The 12,095-nt window shown below is 40.3% G+C and overlaps 1 protein-coding gene across 3 annotated transcripts in view; it reads left to right on the top strand.

Annotated features, from left to right (window-relative positions):
• Nucleotides 1–12,095, top strand: part of DERA (deoxyribose-phosphate aldolase) — a 125,619-nt gene that overhangs the window by 32,290 nt on the left and 81,234 nt on the right. For 2 of the 3 annotated variants that reach the window (XM_002752197.6, XM_035255260.3), the window contains 3 exons: nt 8,908–9,005; nt 10,137–10,284; nt 11,771–11,866. In XM_002752197.6, the coding sequence (XP_002752243.3) occupies nt 8,908–9,005; nt 10,137–10,284; nt 11,771–11,866 (342 nt within the window). The remainder of the gene's footprint in view (nt 1–8,907; nt 9,006–10,136; nt 10,285–11,770; nt 11,867–12,095) is intronic. The other variant, XM_078338266.1, reaches the window with a different exon arrangement.

Raw genomic sequence — 12,095 nt, 5'->3', positions numbered from 1 at the left:
CACTCTGTACCCTGCACCTTCCAGTGATTAGGTACAGGCTCCCACTTGCTCTTGCCAGAGCTTCCTACTTGACTTTCCCACCACAGCCAGAGGGATTATTTTGAAACGTAAATCAGATCATTTCAGCTGTTGCTGAAGATTCTCTAAGACTTCCCATCTCACCCCGGAAGACCTTCTCATGCTGAAAACGGTCTCCTTAAGGACCTTTCAAACCCTGTTGGCCATGGCTCACCATATGCAGTGTATTTCAAATTGCCACACAGTACACGCCTGCACGTGTAGTTTGAAACAGAACCTCCACAAATGATCCTGCCTGCACAACATGCGTCGTATCCTGACATTTTCTATTTTCCCTTTCTTCTTTTTTAAAAATGCTGGTTGCCACTGACAAAATTGATTTTGTGACATATTCATAGGTTATTACCCTCATTTTGGAAAATGATTTACTATATGATCTGGCCCTTGCTGCCCTCTCTTTCTTCGATTCCCCGTACCTGGCCTTGCCTACTTTTTTCTGACTGCACTATGTCCCTGCTTTGCCTTAGATATGACTGTTCACTCTTGCCTTCTCCTCTTTCTGTTACCAGAAAGGGGTCCTGATCCAGACCCCAAGAGAGGGTTCTTGGATCTTGCGTAAGAAAGAATTCAGGACGAGTCTGTAAAGTGAAAGCAAGTTTATTAAGAAAGTAAAGGAATAGAAGAATGGCTGTTCCATAGACAGAGAAGCCCTGAGGGCTGCTGGATGCCTATTTTTAATGGTTATTTCTTGATTATTTGCCAAACAACGGGTGGATTATTCATGCCTCCCCTTTTTAGACCACATAGGGTAACTTCTGGTGTTGCTATGGCATTTGTAAACTGTCATGTCACTGGTGCTGTAGTAATGAGGAGGACCAGAGGTCATTCTCATTGCCATTTTTGTTTTGGTGGGTTTTTACCCAGCGTCTTTAGTGCAGCCTGTTTAATCAGCAAGGTCTTTATGGTCTGAATCTTGTGCGGACCTCCAGTCTCATCCTGTGACGTAGCATGCCTTAACCATCTGGGATTGCAACCCAGTAAGTCTTAGCTAGCCCTTATTCAAGATGGAGTTGCTCTGGTTCAAATGCCTGTAATGTTTCTTCCTAGAACGCTGTTTCTTTAGATGATGGCTTCATTGCTCATTTCACCTGGGGCCCTGCTCAAATGTTTTATTATCAGATTTTCCTGGCCCATGCCCATCCTCATTCTCCATGTTCTTATCCTATATGACTTTTCATTGTAGCTCAGATATATAATATAGTTAATAGATATTCGTATGTTTATATCTTGTTAGGAAAGGCCTGTGAGAGTAACGATTTTGTTTTTTCATCACTGCTCGGTCTCGAAAGCCTCCAGTGGTGTCTGGCACCCTTGTGAGTAGCCCTTTGATACTAGTTGAATGAATGAATGGTATTCATAGACAGAATTGCATTTATCAAACTCTCCAGGAGGGTTTCTGTCCCTTATCTGTCTTGTATCTTGTTTAAGCCTTGACTTTGGGTAGAGATCCCTGCAGACTCTGTAAACAAGGCTGGAACCATTTGATCTAGGAATTCTTCTAGGTCCTGTGCACTTTGAGTATGGACTAGAGGGGAATATTGGCCCAGGGACAGTCTATACCCTTGGCTTACAGACCCCCGTCTATGGGGAGGAGCACAGCTATGGGTGGGCCAGAGCAGGCCCTAAATAGTGTGGGCCCATCTCATCCCCTTGTAGGTATCACGTAGGAGCAACATCATTACTACTTTCTACCTGAGGGCCTGTGGTGAACATTTTGTCAATCTTTCCTGTGGGAACAGAAACAGGGCATTCTGACATCGTTTCTGCCTGACATTGTGTAGCTGTGTCAGGCCGGCTTTCTGGAACAGCTGAGTGGCCAAAGATTGATCACCAAGGGTCTAAAGCTGTGAGAATGCCCCAGGTAGGTGTTGTATAAATGCTGGTGGCTGGACCGCAGACAACTGCCTTAACTGGTTTACCTACTGTAGTCTGCCTCTCATTCCACGTGTCCTTCACACTGCTGCCTGACAGTTCCTCAAGAGTTAAGTATTAATATATTTCCTGCTCAATAATAATGCATGCTCTTTGTAAGAATGTTTAAGTGTTAAAGGAATATAGAACATGAGAAAGTAGGAATATAATCTTACCTCTGAAGAGAAACCCTTCTATCAATTTGGCATATAGTTTGTGGGTTTTTTTGCAAATATACCAACAGATACATGTTTTGTATGCTTTTTGTTTTTATTAACAGTTTTATTTTAAAAAGCACACTTGTGCATATTTCTTATTTTTACTGAGTAATGTATCATAATCAGTTTTACACAACATTACTCACTGATACATCTTGTTCTTTTTTTTTTTTCTTTGAGACAGAGTCTTGCTCTGTTGCCCAGCCTGGAGTGCAGTGGCACAATCTTGGCTCACTTCAACCTCCACCTCCCAGGTTCAAGTGATTCTCCTGCCTCAGCCTTCTGAGTAGCTGGGACTACAGGCACGCACCCCCACACCCAGCTAATTTTTGTATTTTTAGTAGAGACGGGGTTTCACCATGTTGGGCAGGATGGTATCGATCTCTTGACCTCATGATCCACCTGCCTCAGCCTCCCAAAGTGCTGGGATTACAGGCGTGAGTGAGCCACTGCGCCCGGCCTCTCATTCTTTATAATGGCTGAATTGTATTCCATATTATGGATTTACTACGTATTGCTGAATTGGACATGGATCTTGGTGTCATTTGCTGCTACCATAAATGCCTGTCTTTGCATTTGCAAACTTACATGTTTCCATGGGACATACTCTGTATGCTGATAATTTTTTTTTAATCCTCCTTTAATTCTGTGGATATCTGTGACTTCTAATCACCTATATCATAAAGTCTAGACTAGAGCCAAGAGAAACATAATGTGAGACATGGAATAATTTTAAAAATTTCAAGAGTACACATTATAAAAAAATAAAAACAGATGAAAATATTTTAATAGCATTTTACCTAGCCAGATGTATCCCAGGTATTATAATTTCACTGCATAATCAGTGTTAAAACATAGATATTTTACATCCTTCTTTTTGTACTGAATCTGTGAAATCTATGTGTTTTACACTTAAAGCACATCTCAGTTTGGACTCTCCGCATTTCAAGGGCTCAGGTAGGCACACGTCTGTGGCTACTGATTCGACAGCACATGTCTACACTCAGCCTGGTTCTTACAGTACTTTACAAATAAAAGCCACAGTCAGTCAAATAAGCCACATTTAGTCAAATTTAGCCCACCTGTGTTTGCTTCTGACAGTCCCACTTTGTACAAACTTCCAGTGCTTCCTGTTTATTTTTCCTGCATCCCGCCCGGTGTTTTGGGCAGGATTTATCAGCTTTCGCACTGTTGACGTTTAGGACCACATGATTCTAAGTTGTAGGTGCATTGTAGGATATTAAACAGTGTCCTTGGCCTCTACCCACCAGATACAAGTGGCATATTCTCTGGAATCCCACTACCTTATCTGTGGTGACTAAAAATGTCTCCAGACTGAGAAATAATGCTTTCGGGTCAATCACAAATCTCTACTGATCCATTAGGGTTGTTTTAGCCAACTGGATAAACCTACTGTGTCCTACCCTTCTCTGAACTTGACTTCTTATCCAGCTAGTGTGGTAAATATATGTCATAGATTAAAAAGCCTGTTGTGTTCAAAAAGTTTGAGAAATGCTGGATTAAAGAAAATTCAAGGTTTTTTTTTGTTTTGTTTTGTTTTTACGACGAGACTTGGTCATAGAGTTTCATATGCTAATGTGCTTTATGCATCTACTAGAGAAGTTTTTCCTTCTGGCATGTCCCAAATTTATTGATCTCCAGCAACCAATTCGCATCCTCTCATTGCTAGGGAATCCTCCAATGTGTACTCTAGGTTGGAGGCACAACGGAGGAAGGAGTATTCCCCATAGTCATGCATAGCATATAACCGAGGTGCAGTCATGGGGTGCTTTCATACAGAGCTTGGGGCTCAGGGAGTTAAGGAAAATGGCGACTGTGGTGGCAGGTGGCAGCTGCTGTGGCATCTTGGCCAGGCTGTTGCTGTAAAATGCTGGTGTTGCTCCTCCAGCTCTTGGCTCTCTGTTGTTGTCTTTAGTTGTTGTCTGTTTTCTGAGCTTGGTTTTCCAACCTCTTCTCAATTTTCTGAGCCCAAGCTTTCACTTTTTGTTCTAATCACAAAAGTCAGTTTTCATTATTTTCAGCAGAAAGATTTCAGGAAATGTTGGTCGAAAGCACTTTTTTTTTTTTTGCCCTCTTGTGTTGGCTTTTATTTTGTATTTTTCACCTCTTCCCACGCCTGTGGCTTTCTCTCTAATTTTCTCCCTAAAGTTTTCCAGGATAGGAACAAGTCTTCTGCGCCATTGCATTTTTCACATCATTCGGCACAATGCTTGTACTCACGAAGTGCTAAATGGAGAAGTTGTGTGACTTGCATATGGCACTCAGGTATAATCTACTTCATTCTATCAAGGAGCCGTGGCCTTCTAGCCATGTAACTACAGCTGGATACTGTAAAATCCAGCTGCTGCTTGGATACTTTGAGGCCAATAGCTGTGTGATCATGGGCAGCCTGAGAACAACTGGAACTGAAACGGCCAGCCCGAGGACTGTACAAACAGCATTTTAGACGCCAGAATAAGTGATTACGTGCCAAGATTAACCTACTGGCATTACTTAATGAATTGAGGAATGTCATTGGTAGAAATAGGCAATCGATTACTAAAAAGGAACAATAATTGAGAAATGGCTGCTTTCTTAAGGAGGTATAAAGGAAGGTAGGAACACCATAAATTCATGGTGTGACACTGCTGTGTAAAGCAAAGTGCAAGGATTCACATACATTCAGCAATGTACTGTCACTAAAATACGTAAGTGCACATCAGATAATGACTCTTTAAAGACAACACCCGGGAACAAATTTTGGTGATCCGTGTAGACAGAAAAAACTGGAAAGAAGAGAAAGCACGAGAAATTTAATCTCTTTTATTTTCCCTAAATTTTGAGGGGGAGGGTCTCTAATATGATTTATTTTTCTGTATTTAAAATCAAAATAGAAAATGCCCCTCCTTTTGCAGGTGTTCCATTTTAGGAATACTATGAAAAATACAGGAACTTCTGTAGAAACACACATGGAAACGATGGAAAGGCTAGAAAGTAGGGTTACAGGGAAAATGACCTCTATCTCCGCTAAGACATGAACTGGAAAATAATAATAATAGTGAATTGTGAGAAGAGTATTTGAGGACAAATTTACAACCAACACAACAGCCTAGAAACCAGCAAAATGACATGCTAAGATAAATAGTGGGGTTTTTTCATTGGAGAATTTTAAGAAAAGAGTATCATTGCCTTCCAATTACGGTTTCATGTCTATTCCCCCAAAGGCATGTGTGCTTAAAACCCCTCTTGGCCTCATAAGAAGATTCTTAGGTCCTGATGAGACTCTGTGCATTAGAATCACTTCTCCTGGAAAGGAGACGCTAAAGGGTACTTGAATAAAATATTAAAAATTATGAAGGACATAACAAAGGCCAATCAGTCCTTTCTTTTCCCCAGACCCCATAATATGAGAACATGGGATATTTGATGAAATTAAAGAGTAGCAAATTAAGTGCTAATAAAATGAGATAGTCACTTACATAATTCATTGCCGTGGGAGGTCACAGAGGCAAATTTTGTGGCTACGTTAAATGTGGGGCTGGATAATTTTATGACTGCTAATATTTTTAGCAGTCAAAGCTGATACTGCGAGAGAAGAAATTCTATTACATTCTCCCCTAGATGGTTTGCAGGTACCTCTGACAAGTGGTCCTTTTGAGTTTTCTAATCTTTGGTATACTAAAAATTGTGTGTGTTTTTTTTTTTCCTTGAGACAGAGTTTTGCTCTTTCGCCCAGGCTAGAGTGCAGTGGTGCCATCTCGGCTCACTGCAACCTCTGCCTCCTGAGTTCAAGCAATTCTCTGGTCTCAGCCTCCCGAGTAGCTGGGATTACAGGTGTGCACCACCACGTCCAACTAATTTTTGTATTTTTAGTAGAGACGGGGTTTCAGTATGTTGGCCAGGCTGGTCTTGAACTCCTGACCTCAGGTGATCTGCCTGTCTCAGCCTCCCATAGTGCTGGGATTACAGATGTGAGCCACCGTGCCGGGCCTCAAAATTGTTTTTTAAGGTGAAATTTCCGAGGAATCCCATTTATACTTCAGTCCTACCTTTTCTTGTAGAGATCCAAAAGTCCTTTCTAGTCAGAAGCAGTGGAGAAAGACATTGCCCAGAATTCAGTCATTCCTGCTCTTTGGGAACCACCAGACTTACTTATCGTATACCACCTGTGTGTCAGGCCCTTTGCTTGGAGTTTTAAAAAATCTTCCGGGGACATAAACATTTGGACACATCAGTGTCATTCTGAGTGAAGGGGATGTGCTAAAGGTGGAATGCAGAGTTGCATGGAAGCATAAAGAAGCAAAGGGATGTCCCAACCTGTGAGGTTCAGGGAAGGCTCCCAGAGAAGGCGGCGTTTGAACTGAGTCTTAAAAGACAAGCAGCAGTTCACTGTTGGGCAAGGCAGGGAAGGGCATTCTTGGTAGAAGGAGCATACAGCATGCCGAGATCTAGAGACAGTCTGGCGTAGTGTGCCAGGGAACTGCCAGTAGTTTAGGAAGACTGTACCACAGAGTCAGAGGAGCGGCAAGGACGGAGCTGGGGCTTGAGAAGAGTCTTGTGTTTGCCTGAGTTCCCCCTCCAGCAGTAGTGGTGAGTTGGGAGTAGAGAAGGGGAAGGACTTCAGGGGTGTCCTATGACCGATACCAAAGTCTTGCCCCACTAAACGGCCTACCTTTTTTTTGATCACAGTCAATAGTTATTTGGCAGTGACCTTGGAGTTCACGTACTCTTTGCTTAACTCATTTTTCTGTATCTGCCTGAAACAGTCTTTGCCAGGAACCCAATCACTATTACCAATCATCAGAGAAGAAAAGAGAGCCTGTAATCCCAGAATTTTGGGAGGGCGAGGCAGGTAGACCACTTGAGATCAGGAGTTCGAGACCAGCTTGGCCAACATGGCGAACCACTGTCTCTACTAAAAATACAAAAATTTGCCTGCCATGGTGGTGCACACCTGTAGTTCCAGCTCCTCCAGAGACTGAGGCAGGAAATCGCTTGAACCCCAGAGGGAGAGGTGGCAGTGAGCCGAGATTATGCCACTGCACTCCAGCCTTGGTGACAGAGAGAGACTGTGTCAAAAAAAAAAAAGCCTCCCTTGTGTTTGAGTAGGGGGTGTTTCTTATAGGTCTTAAATAAATTAGGATGAAGTCTAGTGTGTCTGGTCTGATTTTCTTGAGCTCTGCTAGAACAAAAGCAGCCCTTGGGTGAGAAAGCAGAGGCAGATTTCCTCGGCCTGACCCCAGATTCCCATTTTCTCTGTGAAGTTGGCTCAGCAAACAAGCAAGAAAACATACAATATCTTTGAGGAGCAGGAACAGATGGATTGAAATGTTAAAAATCTGGTTTGTTAAATGATTTCAGCTAACAAAATAATTAGAGAGAAAAAGAAGCACCCAAACTCTGTTTCTTCCATAGTGAAATTTAAATATGAATATCATTATTAATCACTCAAAGTCCCACTTGCAATTTCTATGACGTTAATATGGATACTTTTAAGAAGAATGAAATGAAAATTAGAGAAAAGGAATGTCATTTGTAAACATTAGTTTAGATGCAAATACATAAATTTATACTGTTACATGATACAGTATGTGATCAGTTTTTCTCGTTACATTTTAAAGAGCTACATCATTAGTGCATTTTTTCTAATGGATAACTTTTTCTACAGTACTCTTTTAAGGCTCTTAAAAACGTGGACTTGCTAGAGGGATACAGAAGTGAAGTTAGTTATAGAAGCTTAATGGGTTCATGCCCAATTTACTGTGAGGCCCCCTATGTTATAGGATATTGGTGGGTAAAGTTGAAGTACGTGTACCAAACGCTGTTTGGTGTTAGACACCCAAAGATGAGTAAGATCATGGCTGATGACGTACTAAGTACAACAAATAGTTTCTTCCAGACTCCTCGATGAATTGATTACAGGTTCTGTGGTAGAGGTCTATCCAGATGTTAGCTCTGTCTGGGGAGCTGACGGTGTTTTCACAACAGCTAATATTTAGACTAGGTCTGAAAGTAGAAATCACAGTTAACCGGAAGGGAACGAAGGACAGGTCAAGGTAGGAGAGAGCGTTTCAGAACAAAAGCAACAGAGATATCTCTTGAAACGTTAAATGATTTGTTACTTCTTTTTTTCTGACTTCTGTTATATCAGTCGATGTTATTTCTAATACATTTTGAAAAATTCTTCTTTGAAGAAGGAGTGGGCTGTATCCTGTCAGCATGTAGTACGTATTTATCTTGCTAGTAAGGGGGTAGTGATCACAGATTCTGCAAGCCCCATCATTAGTTCACTTAAGTATTTATTAATCATTTGCTCTCCTGGGCTGGACAGTCACAAATAAGTCCTCGCTGTCAGAGGTGAGGCACGTGGCGTGGGTAACACACATCTCCCCATTGTTAGTCACGGCTGTGTGATGAATCAGTACAGGTTCTTCTAGTTCAAATGTGTAGGCTGGTATGGAAGCAATTGTGGTTTTTGCCTTTGAAAGTAACGGCAATGATTTTGCATGAAGTATGCCTTTTGTTGACTGGGCTTCTTTCAACAAGGTTGTTTATTTATAGTTGAACAAAAAAGAAACAGAAGCTTTAAGAAAATGTTGATGTCAAATGGTAAATGTGTCCTTGCAAGGACCATGTAAAAATTGGTGACTATATTTAATGAACCTCTAAGTTTCAAAAAGTGTTTTCCTGTCTGTTTTAGACCTTAGCTGGATCTCCAAAATACAAGTGAATCACCCGGCAGTTCTGAGGCGTGCGGAACAAATCCAGGCTCGCAGAACTGTGAAAAAGGAGTGGCAGGTAAAGGTTCTTCTTGAGCATTCTGTGCCTGTATTTTACAATGCATGGTCTCTTCCCTCAAGGCCACAATATTGAATTTCGTTCAAGATGCATCTAAACTTAAAAGATTGCAGCTGTCCATGACTTATTTTAATAATTCATATATGATGATGATGGGTTGGAAAAAGATAACACATTTATCCAAACAAGTTAAAAATCTTATCACTCTTGAGTGGCAAAGCCGCAAATGAATTTGAGGCATCTTTATTCATGAGTGAATTAAATGGCATATTTTCTCAACACATTTATTCAGTTTTTTAGACATGCCGTCTTTGGTTGTCTTCTATTTTAATTTTAAAGCCCTAACATCTAAACCTGATGTGTCCTCTGTTGGGGCCCTTAGGTATGAGTTGACCTTTCTTGACCATTGTGTTTACCTTACTACTGCTTTCCATAAATCATTTTTCATAATTCCAAAAATGATGTTTCGTAGAGGACTTGTGGTCAGCATTTTCTTCAGTGTATCCCAACCGAAGACGTGCTGTGTAGGAGTAAAAGGAATTCAGAGTTCATTTTACAAGTGAGGCAGAATATTGTGATTGAATCCTTTAGAGTGATACTTCGTATTTTGCTCATCCTTAGAAATATTCTGATTGAAAAGATAGAAGGAAATTCATCAGACTGAGTTGTGGCATATGAATGTTGTTTTAAAAATGGAATTGGATTACATTGAAAAACAAAAACACAAAAAAACTCAAACTTAAAAATAATAATTTCATTCCAGATTCCAGGGCAGGAGGTAAAATGTAAGATAGAAACCTTTCAGACTCTTCTATGTCAGGGTAGCTATGATGCGTGAGATGGAGCAGTCAGAAGTAGGGAGACATGGGCTAATGGGGGTTTAACTTGGGGATATTTGTGGGAGAAAAACAATGTTTCAGGCTCTTTCTCCCTCTTGTTTTATTTTGGGTAGTGTTCGTCTTGGTAGTGGCTCTTGAACTGTGTTTATATCATGTATCAGAATATTCCACTGAACAGTGTAGACATAAGATATTAACACTTATACTTGTCTAATGATTGTCCACTAACCAGCTGGGTTGGAGGCTGATTTATTTATTAAATTTACTTTGTTTTTACTTTTCTTCAAACCAGGCCGCTTGGCTCCTGAAAGCTGTTACCTTTATAGATCTTACTACACTTTCAGGCGATGATACATCTTCCAACATTCAAAGGCTCTGTTATAAAGCCAAATACCCAATCCGGGAAGATCTCTTAAAAGCTTTAAATATGCACGATAAAGGTAATATTGTTGTGTGTGATCTCTGTGGTGGTTACCTGCTTACAATACTGTTTACTAAATCTAAGAGGACTTAAGATACAGTTGCTAATGATGACAGTGATAGAATCCATGATAGAAACTCTTGCTGTGTATATATAGACAAATAATTGAAATTCTTCTCTGAAAAACAGCAGAAAGAGAATCTGAGTCTTTTTTTTTTGTTTGTTTTTTAGGTCAGTTCTTTCAGTCCATGGATTAAAGTGCTTGGTAGATAGAGAGTGCCTTTATATTTCTTTTCAATTTTCGGTTGTGGAAAATTTCTGTTTAGAGACTCTAAAATACTGACTCTGATTCCCTAGCCATGTGTGAAAAAGCCAGTCTCATTACTTAATAATCACATCTCATACATAAAGTATTTTCTGTGAGTATATGAAATACTTTTGAAAATAAAATGCAAATGAGAAATATTGCCTGCTTGTATATTAGATTAGATCTTTCAAAGAAAGTCATATTCACTGCTTTCGTGCGCATGAAAGGAAGGGCTTTTCTAAGGTTGCTAAAGTTTAGAATCTTAGCATTTTGGGGATGTTGGACACATGTGAGAATTGATTCCCTTGTTTTCTAAATAAGGAGACCAAGACCTGGAAGGCCAGGAGGCATTCCCAAGACTGTGTCTTGTTTCTTGCTGGGCTGGTTTTGGGAGCCAGATCTCCTTCCCATGGAGTATGCTTCATGGCTTCTGAGTGCCTGTCTGCTGTGAATGCAGCTAGAGAGTTGAATTGGCCCAGTGCAGGTCTTTTATCCTGAATAATTTGTAGAGAACATGCAAACCTGAACAACTCTATGTCTTTCGAAAAGTATTATGTGTCTTTCGAGTTGGCAGTAAAAATACCGCCTTATTTATAGTACTTAAAGATAATTTGGTGTAAGGTCTTATGATATTGCTTTGTTTTATAACGACTAATTGATTTCTAAATTTTTTTAAATTGACGAAGTTGTTTCTTAAAATGAGGGCTTCCGTTTCAGATTTTTTATTCCTTGCAAAAGAGGGACTAGGATTAGTTAATTAAATGTCATTTTTATGGTACCACTCTCTAAATTTCCCGTACGTTTTTCTTCATGTTTCCTTCTTCAAACTGTCCTTTCTTCAGATTGTCCTGTGTGAATGCTCTATAAGTCTGGATTTTGTTATCTACATGAAATGTTTTCATTTAGTCCTGACCGCCAAGTTTACTATTTAGACATTTTTAGAAAGCAGTACCACGTTAATCTCGAAGAAGAGTATATCAAACTTGTTTTCGTGACTAACGATGAGAAAATGATTCGTGTTGTCAAGAACTAGAAGGGCATGTGGAAAGTAGAAATCTTTAAATTTATTGCAGCATTGTGGGGGAATTCTTTTTTCTCCCATTTGATTTCTGCCAACGTTGCGATGTAAATGACAATTACAAGCGTGTTAGGTGAGCTGAGCTTCGTTGAAGGTCGGCCGTTCCTGTTTTCCTGGCAGGCATCACTACGGCCGCCGTCTGCGTTTATCCCGCCCGGGTGTGCGATGCTGTGAAAGCGCTCCAGGCTGCAGGCTGCGCTATCCCGGTGGCATCAGGTAAAACGTGTTGGGGCTTTTGTTGTTATTTTTTAAACATGTTTCCAGTTCTTCATGCAATGCGGTATTATACATAGTTTTGTACTGTGATTTAAATTAGTTTCATGTATTTAATTAGTTGTATTTATTTGTGATATTAGTATATATTAATTACTTAGTAAGTGGCAGACACATTTATTCCCAGGAATGCAGAACTGCATTCCTATCCTTAAGGAAACTCATTTAGGAG

Source organism: Callithrix jacchus, chromosome 9 (assembly GCF_049354715.1).
Source record: "Callithrix jacchus isolate 240 chromosome 9, calJac240_pri, whole genome shotgun sequence".
NCBI lineage: Eukaryota > Metazoa > Chordata > Mammalia > Primates > Cebidae > Callithrix > Callithrix jacchus.
The sequence above is the reverse complement of the archived record's forward strand: the minus strand, read 5'-3'. Positions and strand labels throughout refer to the sequence as shown.